At 40.3% G+C, this 20,712-nt stretch overlaps 1 protein-coding gene across 1 annotated transcript in view; it reads right to left on the bottom strand.

Moving 5' to 3' along the window:
• The window catches only part of DENND5A (DENN domain containing 5A), a 46,082-nt gene extending 41,913 nt beyond the window's left edge, over positions 1–4,169 (bottom strand). Inside the window, exons 1-3 of the mRNA XM_031061530.1 lie at positions 4,104–4,169; positions 3,394–3,503; positions 2,243–2,903 (exon numbers count right to left, since the gene is read on the bottom strand). Of these exons, the coding sequence (XP_030917390.1) occupies positions 2,243–2,903; positions 3,394–3,396 (664 nt within the window). The 5' untranslated portion in view covers positions 3,397–3,503; positions 4,104–4,169. The remainder of the gene's footprint in view (positions 1–2,242; positions 2,904–3,393; positions 3,504–4,103) is intronic.
• Between the last annotated feature and the right edge of the window lie 16,543 nt (positions 4,170–20,712).

A 20,712-nucleotide genomic window follows, 5' to 3' on the forward strand; every position in this document is an offset into this window, starting at 1 on the left:
GAAAGTGAATAAGCCTTTACAAAAGTAAAGCAATTCCTGATTCCACTTAGAACTGAGTGCACAATCACCTGTACCTCCACTCAATATTTCCTGCTTTACAAACAGCAAAAAACAGATGTTACTCAACCATACTGAAGAAAGAGCTGAATATATTAGCAGCATATTCCAGTTGAAAAGAACAACAGAACCAAACAAAAACTCAACAAAAAAGCAGAGGGATTTAATCCCTCAGAAAGTCCTTAAGAGAAGCTATGTTTCAAAAAAAAAATTGCCTACTATTACTGAGAAGGCACTGCTACGGCCAGTTCACTAAACCTGAGGCTCAGAAGACAGCAAACAATTAACTAAAATTATTTTTCTACTGAAAGAAGACTTTTCAACCAAAGATTAAGGTGTGAACTTGACAGAGAGACAAGACACCTCCATAAAATGTACAACACAGCCCAGCTCAGCCCAAGCTTGGGGTGAGGCAGGGAAACAGTGGGCAGAAACTGTCCTAACTGATCCCTCATTCCCCTGAACTCCAAATGTCTGAGCCTGCAAACAAGAAACTCAAGTGTTCCAGGGCTATTTTAAGCTTCTTTAATTAGCCACTGATCAGACACCTGGAAAGGGCCCAAGACAGAAAGCTGAGCCTATTAAAAGGGCTTGGAAAGAGAGGCCAGAATCCAGTAGGCCAGCCCAGAAGTGAGCTGAGCCCCAGCCTGGAACAACAGAGCACTCACAAGGGGATGGCCTGGAGGGAGCTCCAGGAGCACTGCTCCCACATGGTGATGGACATGTGGAGCTTCCAAACCACCACAGGAACCTCAGACACCTCCAGAGGCCAACACCACCACACCCTTCCTCATCAAGGAGGCCGATGTTTGAATCCTCCACTGGTGGGACACAGGTATCCACAGAAACTCTCCCTAAATCTCAAACATATCAATGCCTAATCCATTTCAGGGGAAACCACAAAAGAAACTTGTCTGCTAGACAAGTATTTCTAGATTTGCTATGAATTTGTTTTTTAAATCCAAGAGAGTAACCTCTACAGAGTTCAGTAAGTTTTTTTGACTGCATCTGAATTACTGTGCAGTTTTTCTCGTGCAGTTCACAGTGTCTATGCAATGACAGCACCCTGTAACGTAACACCCTGCTGCCATTACAGACTTTTAATCACCCTGATTGTACACACAGATCCATCCTTGGCTTTAGTCTATGAATAGATCGTAACACACTTAACACAAAATCTGTGTTTCGTGCTTAGAGAAGACTGCTGTAATATTTTGTAAATAGCTACTATCTGTGTTCTATGTATTTCAGTTACAGCTCAAGGGAAGTAAACACTGAAAACAAATTTCAGTAACACCATGGACTAGCACTGAATTTGTCTTGGGGTCTTTTAGGTTTCCTAACCATTACTATAAAATAGTGTTCAAAATGCAGGCTGTCTGCTTAAACCACACCATTCTGTAACGTTAGTTAGCTTGAGACAAAAAAGAAAGTACAGAAATTATCCTTTGGCATAATTCCACACAGTCTGTGCTAGAGCAACAGGATGTGGAGTAAGAAGGCCAGTATCCACAAATTTCAACACAGAAAATAGATACCACTCCCACACTACTCACTAATTGATAAACATGCTATTTCAGCTCAGTTGCTGCCCATCCTCTTCAAAGCAAGCTTTAGCTCTGTGCCTTAACTGTTTCAAGGCCTTCATGGAGATTTGGGATTTCAGTTCAATCAAAACTTTATTCAGGTACCTCTCTTTCAAAGTAACAACTAAAATGTGACTTTTGGTACTCCATGAGAAAACTGTATTTGCATGATTAACTCTTCTTCAGAAGCAGATGTAGATATAATTAACTGTGTATTGTTTCAAAATGCATGGCTAGTTCTGCAGAGATAGCAAGGAATTCAGCTGAGTAGCTAGGCAGGAACATGGAAAAGGCAAACTGCTCTATCCAGGAGCACAGCTCCAGAGCCAACAATAAAGGGGTCAGCCAAACCACAAATAGAAGAGATGATGTGAAAAGCCAGTTTTTAGATGTGTAACAGCAGGAGCCAATGCAACACTCTCCTTATAGTGCTTTTCTTTACCTGAAGACCTGCACACAGATCAGCCAGACTGCAGTAGCATGCTCATGCCACTTTAATGCAGCTATTCTGCTGTTTGTGGTGCTTTTAGCATTCAGGACACAGTAAGACCCTGTGCCAGTACACCTACAAGATAAGAAAACAAAACCCAAGTACTCACGCTGTGAATAAAGCAGTATCTGAAACTCCAAAAGGGCACAGGTAAAGAGTTGAACCACATTTTCTACTCCAAGCAATTCAAAAACTTCTTTAACAGGAAAATCAAACAATGGTAGTTCATTGGTGCTTGGCCTCTGGCAGATAATTGGTCCATAAACACCTGAAAACTTCAATGACCTTCCTGCTGGAGGAAGAGGAACCTCATAGAGAATATTGTAGATGTAGCTTTCTAAAGGTAGCGGCGGTGGCTGAGGTGAAGTCACTGCTTGGTGAAGCTGTTCTAGAACTTTCTTACAAGCTTTCATGAAAGACATTGGAGTAATCAGACAAATGCACTTGGAGACATAGAGAGTGTCTCTGCTGATGTCATAGGAGTTAAACCGCTGTAGCTTTGAGACAGAGGTGCCATTGCAGTCCCCAGTGCTGCTGCAGCTCTCCTTGTCATTGGTGGGAGGGGTATGAAGAATGTCATATTCAGCATTGTGCATGTGATACAGGGTCTGCATTGCACTGCAGATCTGTTTGCTAGTGACCTCCTCAAAAAACGTGAGAGAAAATCCAAATGTCCGCGAGCCATCTTCACGAGTAATAATGAAAGAGTGGAACTGAGGTTCTCTGGAATCTGCTTGTGTCTTGAAAGCAAGCCCTTTAGGCATACACAGCTACAAAAAAGGGGAAAGGGAGACAAAATCCATTAAAAAACATTTTTCTCTCCCTCTGCCTGCAGAAGCATTGGTGAAAATGAGATATAAAATCCACAGGCTGCCATTGCATTTCACTTTAAATTCTATCAAGTGTTACATTTCTGCACAATATAGTGATATGGGTCTAAATCAGAAAAACAAAAGGAATGTATCAAAAGGGCTGCATGCAATTTCTATTGAAACTTATCACTATTTTGTTACCAACCTCATACTTTTTATTAATAAAATAATAAAATTCAAACCCACATAAAGTATTTTTCTGGTCACCAAGACCAGAAACCTAAGAGAGAAAACTATTATATTTTATCTAAATTAAGATACACCACATTCTATTAAATGGAAAAATCATGCACAAAAAAAAATCATTAATTGCAGACTAATTTATTTCTCTACTAATTCTCTAGAATGTAACAAAAAAATAACCCAAAAGCCATGAAGTGATACTGACCATTCCCACTGCATCCTGGTCAAAAGGGTTCCATTCAACATTCTCAGGATAGCGAGCAAGAACTTTGGATTTAAATGTGCGTCTTAATGGAGTCTGTTCAAAGTTTTCCCCTGCAGATGAAAGAAAAACATACAAGTAAATGTTTCATTCCCTTTTTAAGCACAAACAAGGCCAAAAAGCAGGACATCAGCAGGTAGACTCGAGGGTAAGTGAATTAAGGACACATTCCTTTTAAGAGAAACAGAAAATGCAGACAGCTCGTTAGCATATAGTCAGACTGCAGATATTAGCAAGGATTAGCTTTGTAACATTTCTGAGTCGCTGAGTATCTGTGCTTTTCCTTAAGTGTGGCAATCTTGAGATTGTGGTCATGACAGCAATTCTCTAAGCCACTCTACAGATATTTCAGATTCTTGTTAAAACACAGTGAAAGTGTCAGTTTCAGTGCAATGTTGTTACTGAAGAAAAGCACAAATAGACAAAATGCAAAGATGATGCAACTTTTAGATAGACATACAAGTGACATCATGAGATCTATTAATTTCATTTTCAAGACTCAGGAAAAAAGATAACCACCATCTATTGCAAGAAGTTAGCTGTGAAGGAAGAGTCTAGAAGGTTAGAAGATCAAGAACCACATAAACGTCCATGAAGATAGAGCATCAGATGAACAAAGTGCTTTTTTTTTTGCCCCACACTTTTTCCTTTACCTTCTGTTGCACTTGAAATGAAACGGCTGCCACCATCTCGGGTTTTAGAGGCCTGTATATACTGGCATAAAGCTATATAACAAATAAAAACAACACTGCATTATACATTTCATACTGTTGATCATGATCACGTTGCTAACACACACCAGTAGAAAACATACAAATATCCAGAATAAGCATGCAGGACAGTCTACTCCCCTAATATGCTTTTTCTACATATACAACTTATATAAATTTCTCATTTTACCTACATATTTCTAGAAGGAGATGATCAGTATGTAAGAGAAGCTCACTGTTCCTGTACACACAGCCAGAACACTGATGCAGTAGGAACAAGCTGCTTGTGAAACTAAAGTTTCACATTTTAACTACAAAATATTCCCAAAGAGCAGATGATGAAACTGACCCCAAGGACAAGACCATTTCAAGGCCTTTAGAAGTGTATGAATGTAGGTGGCATGGTCCAGCTTTCCACAGGTGCTATCCATACACTCGATTGGCTGAAAGCCTTGTGTAGAAACTCTTCAATTTCCTCTAGAGCAATGACAGCTCATTGTGACAGCACAGAACTTTCTGCAGTAAATAGTCTGAGTGTGAGCAGTTGCTTTAAAAAAACAAAAATGTACAACTGTGTATCTTAAAATAAGCTTAGCTGTATTACTAGAATGCAATTAGCTAAATGAGCATGCAGCTGTTGACAGCTGCACTAACAATCAGGCACAATTGCATGAAATCATATGCTTTAAATAAATGGAACTATTTCAGCAACACCTGCAAAAGAGAAAACACACTCCAACTCCTCTCTTGTTTTCTTACATGCAGCAATTACAAGGCAATAGAAATTGATTTCAGAATTGGCTGGGTTTGTTTTGTACGTCTAGAGTAATATTTAAAGTTCAATTTCAAAGCCAAGTTAGAATCTTTATTTGGCACAACACTTACTTGCACTAAAGTAGCCACAGACAGAGATCTTGCAGCACTGTCTCTGCACAATACAGAACCTAACAAACACATTACATCAAAGCAAACAGAATTTCCAGTGAATGCTTAACGAGTCCTTTGACAGCTGAGAAGCCTGGTAACTGTGGATTTTCTTTAACTAAGTCTTAAATACTATCTCAGCCAGGGAACTTACCCTGAATCAGGACCTAGGACAGGTCTCACAATACCCAAAATATTCACACCTATTTTGCTAATTCTCTGGGTTTTAGCACTGAAAGTGAAGGAGGCATTGCTTTCATTATTTGGCTGAAAAATCAACAGCTCAGCTAATTTTCATACAAAACCACACAGTTACACTATTTATTAATCTGTTCAACCATATCATTCAATAACATCATTGTTAAGAAAGAAAAAAACGCACATTTGGGAAAATCTGAAACATGTAGAAAGAGGAATAGTTAGGAATAACCAGGACACAACTTCACTGAAATATAACCATCTTATGAAAGAGTAGAGCTAAAGACAGAAAAGATAACAGCATTTCCGCAGCTAACATAACCATAGAAGATGAAAATAAGCATTTAAAGAAACTTTCAGTCTCCCAGAAAGAAAAATGGACATAATGCCACATCTCTACTGACACAAACATCCACTCAAATGAAGTCAGTCCTCTGTAAAAAGCTTTTAAAAGTATGTCAGGACATTTAACACACCTACTGTTTTCTATATTTACATCTGTGCAGATGATGTAATGTCAACTTTTAGATAATTGAGGAAAAACCTCAGACATGTACTAAGCTGTTTTGTTCCTTGGCTATTTTTTTTTTATCTTCCACATACGTAGAGGAGAGAAAACACATGAAGGCCAAATTTTCTCCCGAACTTGGAAACCACACAGCACAACCACTGAGTTCACCTATGTGCAAGGCTATACATTTGAAATAAAAAAGGAAGATCTGTGATTTGAAGACCTTTTCATTAAGAGTAGTAACACTGCAAAATACATGATGCTGCTGGTTCCTTATGATTAAAAAAATCCCAAACCCTAACAAACACTGAATGGATGTTTACCTATTTAAAGAAGCCTTGCACCATCTCCTCCCAAGAGACATTCTCACCAACACACGCTTAAATTTTTTAGAGCTGGAGTCTGTCTGTAATTTAATGAAAGGACTAAAATTGATTTCTGGAAACCACTGAGTCCTGATTCAGACAGAAACATAAGGAACCCTGACAGGCCTTGCTGCCATCCATCAAGGCACTCAGCTGTTGCACAGACACTGCTGCTGCCAGAGTGCCCCAGCAGCACCCTGCTCTCCTCTCCCTCTCCATGCTGCTGCCAGCTCTGCAGGATGCTCCTCTGCCCTTCCACAAGCAGCACAGTCTCCCATCCCCAGCCAGCTCTTTTGGGACAGCCTTCATGCTTGAAATACCACAAACTACTGGACCATGCTGGCTCCCAAAGATCCTGCTTCAAACAAGGCAGGGAGTGTCAGGGGACAGCTCAGACAAGTTGCAAAGTTCAACCCAGGTGATCTGTGCAACCCCAGGACACTGGACACACTGTTTTCCTGCCATTACAGGTAAAGGGAACCTGAGCACCATTATTTCCCTTGCCTGGGCTCCCCCTCCTCTCCTCTCTAGTGATTGTCACTAGACAGCCATCAGCAGTGGGGAGGGGGAAAATCCACAAACAATATTTACTTACATCCAAAGGCAAAAAGCAATTAACCCTAAATTTCTACATTTATGATCAGCCCCAAACAAAGACACCCTGCTACAGCAAAGCACCAACTGCAGCATACCTCCAGCAGCAAAAGTAACTCAAGATTTTGAGACTTGTCTCTGTGTGAATTACAGAGTGACAGAATTAAAAGGATATTCTGAGTTGGAAGGGACCCATAAAGATCATTGAGTCCAACTCTTAAGTAACAGGGATCAAGCCACAACCTTCATGTTATTAGCACCATGCTCTAACTTGGTAAGAGCTAATCTTGGTTTCCTTCAGTTAGTTGATTAATTCAGGAATAATTGAAATGGCTTTGATAAAAACAGTGAAGAGCTATTTTAGCAAATGCAGGAGACCAACCCACCAGCAGAAATGGACAGTTGTATTCTACAACTAAGAAAATTAAGGCACAAGAGGAAATAAACTGATAAAAATACGATGCATCACATAAGTTGACATAGAGAGCAAGTCCCCACACTTCACAACTATCAAAGGACTGCTATCCTTGTATCATGTTTTTCACATGGTTTCTCTCCCTTAGCAGAAGTAATGGCTTGGAAGTACTTTCCTTATCCGAGTTATAGTAAGAGGTCCTTAGGAATTATTTATCTATAAATAATTTCTTTTTCTTTTATGCACATTGCATGCTAAAAGGAAAACTTTGGGGGTTTTTAATGGAACATGGTATTGCCTGCTGAAGACTAAAGAGGTCTTTCAAACACCATTGATGTTCTTCACATACACATTTACCACTCAGGTGTTTGTTATATCAGAGGAAAAGCTCTACAAAAATCAAGATACAAAATGTCCCACACACTGCAAAGTTGCAACTGCCTTGGATTTAAATCAGAACCAATGATCAAACAGCTACAACTGTAAGATTATTTCTCAAGAAACGTCAAACAACACATGAAATCCATAAACACCCAGCAATGCTTCAGGAAGTTTCAGGCCAACATCAAACCTTCAAAACAGTAAGAATCCCACTGCATTTTGCAATGTAAACAATATCATGAAAGCATAGAGAAATATAATTTAACCAGGCACAGTACAAATCCATAAGCACCAGTTTAGTGCAGCCCTGGCACTGCACCCAGCAGGGGAATGACAGTGACACAGAGCATCTCAGAATTTGCCATTGAAAAAAAACCACCCCCTGTGTCATCCCACTCAAAACGGGATCAGTGAAACAACATGGATTAAAAATAAACAAATAGAGAATAAAAAAAGGGTTAACAAAGATTAACATTTCACTAATCCAGTACAGTCACACAAACAGCTTAATTAGCTCATGGTGATTCCCCAAAACAGGAGGGAAGCAGAAACTAAAGTGCAGACACAGAGGCTGTGAAACTGGTGAGCTGGAGAAAACGTGCTAGAGTTCTAATACCTGCTAGCTCCTGAAGCCAGCCCTCCTCCTGAGGCCCAGCTCAATACCTGCTGGCTCCTGCCATGCCAGGTAATAAATAGATTTTTCAATACCAGCAACCATCACCCAGCTCTGGTAATGCCCTTTGCTTCCTCTCCCATTTTTCACGCTTTACCAACCCTCCCTATTAAACGTGATAGATCCCTGCTGTCCTGGAGATGGCTGAGCACCTGCCTGCCCTGGGGTGGTGGCGGTGAATAATTCCTCTTTTGCTTTATCTATTAAGCTGTTTTTATCCTGACCTGAGAGTTTTCCCACTTTTAGACTTGTGATTCTCTCACCCATTCCACAGGAGGGGAGTGAGAGGCTGTGTGGGGCTGGCTTAAACCACACCATCGTGTAATTTGAGAAGACATGCATGAAAGACTTAAGTTATTAGAGTCAGCTTGCTTATCAAAAGGGAAGTCACCAGCTAGGCACAGTCTCTGAGGAAGTCTCCTTGGCTGAGGGATGTCCAGGATTGCAGGCTTGGCCTGGCTCTTCCTGGGCAGGCAGAGCCCAGCTGAGAGCAGGCTCAGACCACAGTGGGGGACACTCAGAACCAAAAGGATTAAATCCCACATCAGAGGCAGGTAACTCTCCAACACCTCCATCTCACATCTTTTCAGTAAACTGAACCTGACGGACTGAATTGTGTGCATAAAGCAAACTACAAACATGCTCAGGATGACCAGAGAGTTGAAACACATTACATTTATTTGGAAGATCCAGCTCAAACAATCCAGCTCCCCTTTTCACTGCTGCATGGCAGCTCACACCGCTGCTCTGACAGCCACCTAATACTGTTTGCAATGTATGGAACCAGGATGGGCTTTCAGTTCCAACTTCATTTACACCACCTGAAATTATGCTGGCCTACATATCTGTAATTTGGACTTTGCAATTACCAGCACATTAGAGCAGCTAATGCATGCGCTGCAAGTATCCTACACTGAATTAACAAGTACACCTAATTTTATCAGTCTTTTCCTGAGTCACCTAACACTGAACATGAGCCACATCACCACACAGATTTGTAGGGTATGCTGGAAATCTCCGTGAATCTCATTTTCATGCTGCTCCCCCTTCCTATCTGTGTTACTTCTCTTGCTGCTCCACCTGTGAGCAGTGGACAGCAGTGTCTGTGTCTTGGTCTGATGAGAATTAGGACTTACAAACTCATGGAGTCTCCAACCTAGGCAGGACAGCATTGCTTTGGAAGTCTCATGCATCCATCTGCATGAAGCTATCCATATCAATGGATATGACTTTTTTGTAAGATTATAACAAGGGGAAAAAACATTCCATAAAGTAAAATTAAAACATTCAATTCAAAATCTGCAAATGCCATCTACCAAGCTTTCCTCAGCTTTGAGCAGGAATAAAAAGAATGAACCCTGAAGGTCTAACTTTAGCTCTTTCCTGATTTACCCAGAGAAAAATATGATTCACTGCCTTCTGTATTCCTCTTCAGGAAAAGAGAGGGGGGGGAAAAGGGTCTTCCCAATACAGCAATAAGCAAAATGGTTAGGTTATACAACTTGCAGATTCACCTACTTATGACCTTGCACAGATGTAACATGTTTCCACATGCATCACTTACAAATCTCTAATGCAAATTTCCAAGAACACTTGTACATGATTCTAACAATTCAAATTTCCCTGCTGACTAGCTTGCTTCTTTCTAAGAATGTTTTTAACCCTGCATTTTTTGTCTTCAATATCTCAAATCATTCTTCTCTGTAAATCCTGCACTGCCATGAAAAGTTTTCATTTACATAATAGAACAGTGGCTTAAGTTGTCCTTAATGAGAAAGGGAAAACTTGTTCAAAAAAAAGTCAAGGATACTTTGCAAATAAAGCCTTTTTTAAACTGAGTCATGGCCTTTTAAACATGCTGTCAATTTACTCTTTGGCTTTCATATTTAGAAAGTGACTGCAGTGCTGCAACTCTAAAACTTATGCAAGGCTAAGAACTGTATAGGAACTTCTCCCTGCATCTCATCTAGGAAAAACATCTTTGAGCAGCTATCTCAGATGTAGACCAGCTCAATTTTCCCTCTATGACAATAGAGAACAAGTCAGAATAGGTTACCCTAGTTACCAGAAAAAGTGCCCCAAAAACAAACTAAATGGTGGTGGCAAGACTGATTTTAAGGCGTCATTAATATTGCCACCTTTGTTTGTTCACTGAGTCCACTCATCTGCTCCAAATAATTACAGAACAAAGATCCAGAAAGCTTGACTGGTTCTGATTAAGTGGTTTGCTGCTTCCACCCAGCCAGGCAGCTTCTTTCTTTAAATTCCTGTGATACAGCCTGCTATTAATTCAATTCATTCTGTCTCAGTGTACATTTATTGTATACATGACATCTTCAAATAAAAAATTCTTAGATAGCATGCAATTAAAACATTAACTTTATATTTTCCACATAAAGACACTTACTGGAATCTTTTAGCATACAGAGACTCTATCAATTTCTGCTGTCACTAAAATGAATGTCTTGAACTAAATATAAAACAGCTTCAACATGAAACAGTCATATTGCTGTAATTAACAAATGAATAAGAACAATGAGAATTTGTACCAGCAACAGAAACTATGAGCCAGACACTTAGGGTAGCTTTCCTGTACTACTCAGCACAGAGAATCCAGAGAAAATGGATTTAGCTTTGAGAAGACCCTACAGACCCTACAACCACACCCTCTAGCTCTGCACTTTCTGCACCGCAGCTCAAAGGATCTGGTAATGGTGAGAACCCTCCCAGCTCCTGCAGGGTGGAGGACTGGAGACCAGACTGGAGACCCAGCTGACCATGACAGACAAAGAGCAGAGGTTTTCACACCTGAGGGCTGCAAGGCAAAAATCAGACAACAAGGGGATTCGAACAGCACCTAAACTACAAACACCATTCCCAGAACAGCCTAATTCTACCCTGCTTCAAATTTTAAAATGCTATAAAACACAAAGCCATACTTCAGTGAAAAGGCCATCGTAGATTATATTCAAAACGTCCTTTCTCATTCTTGGGTTTTGGGTTTCTACCCCGTTTCAAATTTTAAAATGCTATACATATGTCAGTGAAAAGGCCATCATAGATTATATTCAAAATGTCCTTTCTCATTCTTGGGTTTTGGGTGAGAACTTTTTAAGAGCAAAACCACACCTGTCAAAGCACCTAATGAAAAGAAAAAAAATGTTTCCAAAGATACAATTTGCCTTAGTTCCAAGGATAAAAGTACCACTTAGAATGAGGTGAATCCAAAATCAGCATAGAATCCAAAACAGTAATAGGATTCCCAGTTCAGTGAGCAAACATCCTCAGTACACAAATAAAGCTACAGATACTACAGTAAATAATTATGTTTATCAAACATAAAATTACTTCAGGTCCAAAATTCATGGTCCAAGTCTAAATAAAAATAGTTGACTGGCAAAACAGATAAGAGTGCACACACTTCTGGAAGCCACAGTCTAGAAAAGATGAAAGTATGGAGTAAATAAAGGCAATCTGGGGAGAGGGAGGCACTGGGGGAAAGAGATGATACATACACTGAGAGATCTGAGGACTTCTTGATTACTCAAACTGACACATGACCAGCACCTGGCCTGGGTACACTGTGAAGGCAAATACAGGCACTTAAGATGCATGAAGGGGTGCAAAGACAGCCAAGCCAAGAATCAGTCTCTTAAAACTGAAGGCAAAAGAGTTTGGTTAAAAATAAGACTTGCCCTATTTTAACTTGCCAACAAAAATGGTGAAATATTCTATTTTCAAGTCTTAAGAGAAAACTGGGATAATCAAACAAGTAATTAAATTATATGGCCTGAACCATAATAGATGTGAAATGAGATGGAAATCTGTTGATTCAATCTAGCCTTTCAAAAACATACAGGAAACAAACAAAAAGAAAAGAAAAAACCCTAGGCCAAGCCTTCTGGAGAACACCACCATTTTGATTTTTCAGGACACCCTATTATATTACTAAAGAAAAATCCTTTCAATAATACACAGAGAGCTATTAACACAGTAAGAATTAGCCAAGGTTTACTTTTAAGACAGAAAAATTCTCTGATTCCTTCTTCAACAAATATTAAACCATATGTAACTAGAGGGGAAAAAAAAGCACCTCTCTAAAATGCAGGAAATAAACATTCAAAGTCTGGCACACTAAGGTAAGAAATTCATTATACAGAATTCTTGGAATAAAAACCATGATTCAAGAAAAGCTGCAGCTGCCAAGTCTGTAAGCAAAGAGCCACTCCATCAATAGACAAATGCTTTCAGATTATGACTTGCTTCCTTCCTTCCAGTTCCTCCTCCTTAAACAGAGCTGCACGTATTTCTCATTAGAGAGGACTCCCTTCTCCAGCAAACCTCTTGCTCAGATACACACAAAGAAGAATTCTTCCCTTTTATCCTGAAACACACAAACCCTCTGTCCCACACTCCCTATCCCCCTGCCCCCGTTGGCAAGACCACCTGGCAAAGCACAAGCTGAATTAGACCACTTAATTTGGTACTGGAATTGGGACTTGAACACTTTTTAAAGCAGATTAAATTATCCATGAGAAAGACCTTCAGGGTCACTTTCACTTCCCTGCAGCACTGCTGTTGGAGCAACTGGAATCAGGTGTTTCAGCCACTGTCTGCAGCAGCCTCCATCCCACTGGATTTGTGACACATCTGATTTTCACAGCTGGGACTTCCTCTAAAACCTTCATTATCAAAGTTACTGTTCCACTTTCCCTGACAGAAAACCTTGAAAGCAAAGCAACTTCACGCCTGCCTTTCTAAAACAAAGGTGAGAATATGAGCTACAAACACACAGGTATGGATCCCAGGGTAAGGGAAGTGAGTGCGGATGGAGCGCCATCCTTCCTCTGGGAAAGCTGAAGGACTTGCTTTAGAGGGAGGAGGGAAAAGACAAAGCAATAACCAGCCATAAAAACCTCTGATTTTTTTCCTGTTTGTCAGCTAGGGAACCCATAGTTGCTTGAAACAACCCCTTATCCCAATCCAAGAACATACTCCTTTGAACATTCAACTGACAATAAAATTCCTCCTCCTGCAAACTTTAAAAAGGTGAGAGACAAAAAAAGAGAGTTAACCCTAATCTGTTAAAGGTCCTGTTGTTTTCCCATTTTCTTTTGCTTTCCAAAACTCAGGAAAAGTAATGTTTCAAAAATCATAACAAAAACAAACTCACTGTAAAATGAAATAAATTTTAAAAAAGCTCATTTTGCTAACTGGAAATTCAGTGTAAACTCTGCCTGATATAAATAATCGTTTATTCCTTTGATAGGTAAATTCTTCCAAGCCCTTCACGGCAAATGAAAAAAAAATCTAGGAGTTAATAGATACCCATTCATCATTTAGGTCCCAGCATTCATCTAGTTGATAACAAAACATGTTGCCACACACAGCCGGGAATCGTTTCAAATGCTGCAACAATGAATTTAAAGCACCACAGAAAAACAGCTGAGGCCATCTGCATTCTGCGATTGTAAGGTCAGGAAACCAAACGCTTTTGTTTGTATTGTTCTGCTCCTGTTGCAAGGAAGGCGGGAAGAGGTGGGACAAGGAAGTGGCAGGACAGGGTAGTGGCAGAAGAAACCACCAAGAACCTAAAGCAGCTTTTAAAATAGTCCTCAGCTTGCATCTTTAAAAACATCCTAAAGATTTTCTTCCTATAGCTTTTCTTTTTGTACTCTTTTGTATGTAATACAGGAAGGCAGATGGACAATATAAAATAAAATGTATTTTAATCAAGACTGTCTAGCAGAAATTTTCAATGGAATGTTCTTAAAAACAGAATTGTTTTACTAAACCACTTCTCTGTTCTAGCCCAAGCAAAAAGACTTACAGAAAGACATTTAGGTCTGTTTCCAACTAAACAACAGAGGCAGCCCTCAGAATTTCAATGAAAGGCGTGTTCACAGCCACAGGGGTCAGGAGGACACACTATTTCCATTACACAACAGATCTGCAATATGTGCAACAGAAGACACTAAGACAGGAAAAGGGTGGCTTACCTTCAGAATAGAACCAAATTCTTTTACATGTACTAAAAATACGTAACAGAAGTGGAGACAAGCATATTTTAAGCATATTTAATATAGAAACCAGCTGTTCTCCTCATGCCCCCCTAAGACTGGCAGATCCAGTGGGACTCTTCAGGAAAGCCTGAGCACAGATCATTCCAAACAACTCTTCCCAACAACCATGGTGTTCTTTCACAGTGACACATCCCATCCAGTTAAATGTCCCTACTTTTTGTGCTCCCACAGCCCTCTGGCTCTGAGGACTGATGGAAACACATCTGTGTAAAAAAATAAGGATCAAATCTTACTGAAGCACTCTTCCAGTCCCTCAACCAAGTATTTCCAGGGTATCATTGAGGTTTTGCATTGAAAAGGAAAAAACATATTTTAAAAACACATGAAGTCTTTCAGTAGGTTTCAAAACCATACAGAGGTCAGAAAGATCAGCAATGCAGTCATTTCAGTATACCAGTCCTGGCCAGTGTGCTTCACTTTACTATCTAACCTTTGAAAGTAACCTGCCTTAATAAGGACTGCTCCCCTTCTGAATAAAACAAAATGTGTTCTGTAAGAAAGTCAAGTTGCTTGAAAGGAGTGATTTCTAATCACAGAAAATTAATCAGATGTGCTGAGAGTTTGGTCAAGGGATATGACAAACCCCAAAGCTTATCTCTGCTCTGGCTGGATCCTTCCTCATCATCTCTCCACCCATCCCTCCTAAGCTCTCTCCCTGTTACGCATAAACCTATCAAGCTCACCTTTCTTGTCCAGAAGGCAAAATTCATGAAAAAAAAAACCCTCATATTTTCAACATGAAAATCTGTTTAGAACAAGAAGAACAAAGACCTGAGAACAGAAGTCTCAGGTCCAAATTAATCACTTACAACTGTGTATCTCCACTGGGGTCCAGGTCATAAACAAAGACCTCAGTAAGGACAGGAAGGAGAGACCACAACACCTTACACCTGGATTGGTCTGCACTGCCATAAAATCTCTGCCAAAAGAATTCTGAGAAATGACCAAGATACTGGTAAACAGAAATTTTACCAGTCTTCAGCAAAACTTTTGAAGGAGTTACTTCACATTTCAATTGTAAAAGGAGCTTACTTGACATTTCCCAGAACCCACACATAAAAGAGACAGAAAGGACATGACAGCCTAATGCTGGCACCAACCTTGTTGACTTAAGGGACTTATCTTTTCCCCAGTGCAACTCCAATGGCAGCTCAGTAGGACATTGCTGGGCTTGGGGGCCAAAATTAGGAAACAACAATTGGCAAGGCAGCTTGCTGAAAGTAGCAAGTTTAGGAGGAATAAATAACAGGCAAGAAAAGCTCCTAAAAGATTATACTTGTACTGCACAAAAAAAAAAAAACTTTTCCAAACTCACCTGAAGCTATGTGAAAGAATATCTGTTTCTGTAAAACCAACTTTTTTTCTCACTCAGATACTGAAATGTTGCTTTCTCTGAACAGGTTCCTTTTGCCTGCCATGTTATTTGTCTCTAGATCACTTACCCATGAAATGAGATAAAGTTTCTTTCTCAAAATGCTTCAGTATCAATATGTAAATGACTCAATACAGGTGTACACATTGTACCTGACCGTGACTGATAAAACAGCCAGTAAAAAAACCCAAAAAAACTAAATAAAAAAGTCAATATTCTACACTTCTACAGTAGAGTTTGAAACCAATGGGCTCCTGCCCATCAAACCATAAGTGGAGCAGCATTTTCCTGGAAAGACTAAGAAACATGCCTGGAGCAGAAACACTCCAAGTAAATTCTACATCATTCACCAACTTGTGCTGGAATGCTTGATAATTTCTCTGTGCATTAATGTTTTAAGCCTCACAGGGATAGCATTCCAGTTCGCTGCAAACTTGACTGCAAACCACAAATCTGAAATGGCTGTCAAGAAATTGAGAGAGTAATTACTGCACAGTGTGCATCAGTAAGTAATTGCTTCTGACACTGTCACTTCATGGGCATCATTTCTGCTACATGAGCCCTGAGGGTTAGTGGGAATTCAAAAGATAACTATGAGAAGTCATTACCAAGAACACTCAAGTAGGACTTCCCTAAGTCAAAAGGTGAATTAAAAACAGATGTGGTGTTTTGTAACCTCAGAATCAATAATTTGTAGAATTGGGAAAAAAGTTATTATTTGCAAAATAGCAGTGTTTCCCATCCAATTCACTCAAGAGTTCTTTGTGTAGCCTCTCTCTTGCAAAATAAACTGCAAAAATCCCCAAATACAATAGGAGAAAACTAACTAGCAACAAAAAACCCCTAATGGACAGAAAGCCAAGTGAGCCCATCTTTGTAAGCCCTGCTTTAGTAAGTTGAAATTCCTACGGCTTTTTTAAAATTCCTACGGCTTTTTTGAGAGCCATAGGAATTAAGCCTTGTAAAAGGCTTAAAAAAAGAGTTGTAAACTTTAGCTCTTTAGATACTGTTTTAGCACCTTAAATTTATTCTCAAATCAAGAACTTGTAACCTTTGTCCTCCCCCACACATTGCCAAAGAGCCTTCCAAATAAACCAAATTTATAACTGAATACAGAAGGGTGGAAGACTGAAGAGTTTTGTGGGCATTGAGGGGATTATTCCATACAGGATCCAGCTTAATTGACCCAAAACACAAATATGATAGAACAAGATTGGCATTACAGAAACATCACCAGACTGTGGCTTCAAATGCAGTTCGGCAGAGTACAGCTGCTTGCCCCTTACATCAGCTCTGCCATTCTTTATCCACATATCAGCTACCCTAGCACGTCTGCCTCAGTTCCCAAAGAGACAAAAGACCTTTTTGGCACTCAAACATGGCAAACAGCTCCAGCTTCTTGGGAAAAGATAGAGGGGGTAGGGAAGAGTGGAATAAGCTATTATCTGGATTAAAACATTTCACATGTGCCTGTGTAAGCCCAGGCAAAAGCTGTTCCTATCTGCTGCCTGTCCACAGTGACCTGAGTGAAACCAGGTGAGCTGTGAGCCTTGGGGCCATGCAGGGGCTTCCCACAGGGTGAACACCTTGTCAGCAATCCCAGAGAAGCAAAGGAGCTGCAAACCTCCCCTTCAGCCTCAGAATGAATCCCCAAGGGAAGAGGCACCGGTGGGAACTGTGGGAAGCTTGCATGGATACCATCCAGATGCACAAAGAGAGGAAGAGGGGGAAAAAACCCTACCAAAAACAAAACCCCACAATCACAGAACAATTCAGCCTTTGGTAAAATCAAGCAATAGTTCCCAGCAATGGAATTCATCTCTGCAGCAAGTGTTGGTGCTACCACCACAGCAAAGATAGAGGAATTTACTCACATGCTGTTTAACAGTATTGCAGAAGGGCTCCACTGCAAAAACCACAGCTGGCTCCAACCCCAAATGTCTTAATTCTGAGATTAAAATTCCTAACAGAACAAACTACAAAACAGTCAAATGTCAATCAGAAAATTATCTGCTGATTTAAACTAAGTTTGCATTTCTTCTTCCTCCTCTTTCCGTTTAGCCAGACCTTACAAATACCTTTGCAGCAAAATAAAAGCCTGGAAGTATTTAAGTGTGTTTAACTTGGAAATGAACACAGGTGCTGATAACAGCCTTACTTCATGGACTTCCAGAATGGAACTACTACACTAATTCCACTAAGCAATTTATTGGCTTACATATGTGGCCAATGCCTCCAATCATGTCATCACACATTCTTTTTTTAAAGAATTTATATTCTTTATTTATATCAATACAGAATTCCATTAAAACAACCCCTAACAATGCACAAAGATAAGCTGTCATTTTAAATTTGAGGCCAACAAAATAGAAAAATAATGACACTTCAATTTCAGACAGAGAAATGAGGCGAGACAATGTTTCTGTTTTCCTGGTGAGGAGAAACACTTTCTCTGAGATTGTCAGAATAATTTTGAGTGGTGCTAGGTGAATACCATACACCAGGTATCATCTTCTTTTCACAAACCAGCAGCAATCAAGTGGCAATCTGTGACAACACACAGATGCCTCACTCATAACCAGTCATGTTATGCTACTTAATCTACATGCAGAGATCGTGCCTCAACACCATTAAAAAGAAAATGAAAAAAAAAGGGTATGACAGAAGAAGAGTAATAAAAATTGTATCAGATCATCATACAAGAGAGTGAAAGCAGACCTAATATGAACTCTGAAAAGGCTCAGGAAGGGTCTCTACAGGAAAGATACTTCCTGAACATATGAGCTTCACCTAACACCATTTTAGTTCTCCTGTAAGGATGAAGCTCATGATCAGGTGGAAAAACTCAAAGCACCATGGCAAGGACTTAAGCAAAGGAACACAAGTCCAACTACTGAATAAAGTAATTTTTGGACCAAACCTTAAAAACCAGTTCAAACTGAGAAGAAAAGCAGGAAAACAAGTACAGGTGGCAGAGTAGTCATTGGGTTTACTATTCTTTTAAAAAAAATAATCTTATTATTAAATCATTAACCTTTTCTTCACAGATCATAGACTTTTTTTTCTTTACACCATTTCTCTTTTGTAACATTGCCATTTCTGAAATATTTGTTTTTGTTGCCCTATATATTAGAACAGTACACTTAATCTCTAGTAATTGATCCCAGCTGCAACTCATGTAGGGGTAAGATTACATTCTACTGTGCCCCCTACATATTATCATCTTTATGATATGACATTCAAGACTACCAAGGTATGTTCAACAGATGATTTTATTTAGAACATGGGTTCCAGATATTTAGATCTGAGCTCTGTATTTTGTAAAAGCAACCCCAAGACCACAATTTCACATAAACGTAAGGCAATGGCAAGTTAATGTTTTGCTTTGCCACTCCATAATAAACAAACTCTGTTGACAAGTGATTGCTAAAAACAACACATCACAGAAGAGGAAAAGAAAACAAAATCCTTTTGCTCCATGTTCTTTTCCACTAAAATCCCAACAGTTCCATATAGTGCAAGGTTTTCTACCATCATTCAGACCACATCTGATTAACTCAACAGACAAAAGACTTCAGCTGAAAGATGAGCCTCAACTCCATTCTCATTACCTTTCCAGGGCACAGTCATACAATCTGAATGAAGAAATCCTACCATAATGTTGCAACATTACAATACATTACATTACATACAGTAGATTTTTGGTGATGCATTTCATCATTTCCAGAGGACCAAGGGCCAGCAATGTGCCCTTTCTCCAAAGAAAGCCAGTGGTACCTGGGGTGCATTAGTCAAAAACGCTGCCAGCAGGCTGAGGGAGGTGATCCTGCCCTGGAGGGGCCACAGCTGGAGTGCTGTGCCCAGCTCTGTGCCCCTTAGCCAGGGCAGACATGGACACAGTGCAGAGGGTGCAGCAAGGGGCCACTAACATGAATAAGGGACAGGAGCAAAGGCTGACAGAGCTGGGACTGTTTAGCCTGTGGAACAAAAAAGCTCAGGGTACAATCTCAGCATGTATATAAATAACTAACAGAAAGTGTAAAGGTGATGGAGACAGGCTGTATCTCGTGCCAGGGCCAGAGGTAATGGGCACAAAGCAAAATCAAGAGGTTCCATCCAAACATCAGGACACAGCTTTTCACTGTGAGGGTAACTGAGCCCTGTCACAGGCTGCACAGGGAGGTTGTGGAGTCTCCATTTCTGGGGACACCCAAAATCACCTGGACATTGTCCTGGGCAACTGGCCCTAGACCTGACAACTGCCAAGGGTCCTTTTCCAACCTCAACCCTTCTGTGGTTTGCTCTGCGAAGGAAATTCACCTGTGACAGACCTCAGCAGTGTAATGAAAAATTCTGTCATCACTTCTGGTCTATCAACACCATCTGGAAACATGGAAACGCACCGCAGTTCCTCTCTTATCCAGCTTAGCAGCTGACACTGGAGCTTAAGCTTCATCCAGTGCTGGGGGTTTTGTTTTGTTTTACTATCACCTAGCAAATATTTTCTGTGTCCTTTAAGAGGTCACCCAGTGGGAACACAATTATCAAAATAAGAAAGGACGCCCAGAATTGAATTTAGGGACAAAAAAGCCCTAGCAATAGAGACTCTTTAACCTGTGCTAACTACAAGCCCTAAATACAGGATTTCTCATTACATTAAAAAAACCAAACATATATACATATCCTATGCCTCTTCCAACCAGCCAGCCAACTTTTCCAGGAAAAAGCATTACAGCTGGGCTATTCAGTAAGCTTCCAACATACAAAGAGAAAACGCCATCAGAGGTGTCTCTTCAAACAAAGTAACTCGACCAAGCACCAATTCCTGGGCTTATCCCTCATCTCCAAGCCTGAAGCTAACACTGTAGCACCCATATTAAGGCTGAACGCCTGAACTGCGCGGCTGGGTGAGCCTGCCGAGAACAAAGTGTGCGGGCAGCATCCCCGGGGCCGCGCAGCGCGGCGGGCTCCGTGCGGGGAGGGCAGCGAGGGAGGGAGCGAGGGAGGGATGACATCATGCGGGGCCGCTCCGGAGC

The sequence above is a fragment of the Geospiza fortis genome, unplaced genomic scaffold (genome assembly GCF_000277835.1).
Source record: "Geospiza fortis unplaced genomic scaffold, GeoFor_1.0 scaffold450, whole genome shotgun sequence".
Lineage (NCBI taxonomy): Eukaryota > Metazoa > Chordata > Aves > Passeriformes > Thraupidae > Geospiza > Geospiza fortis.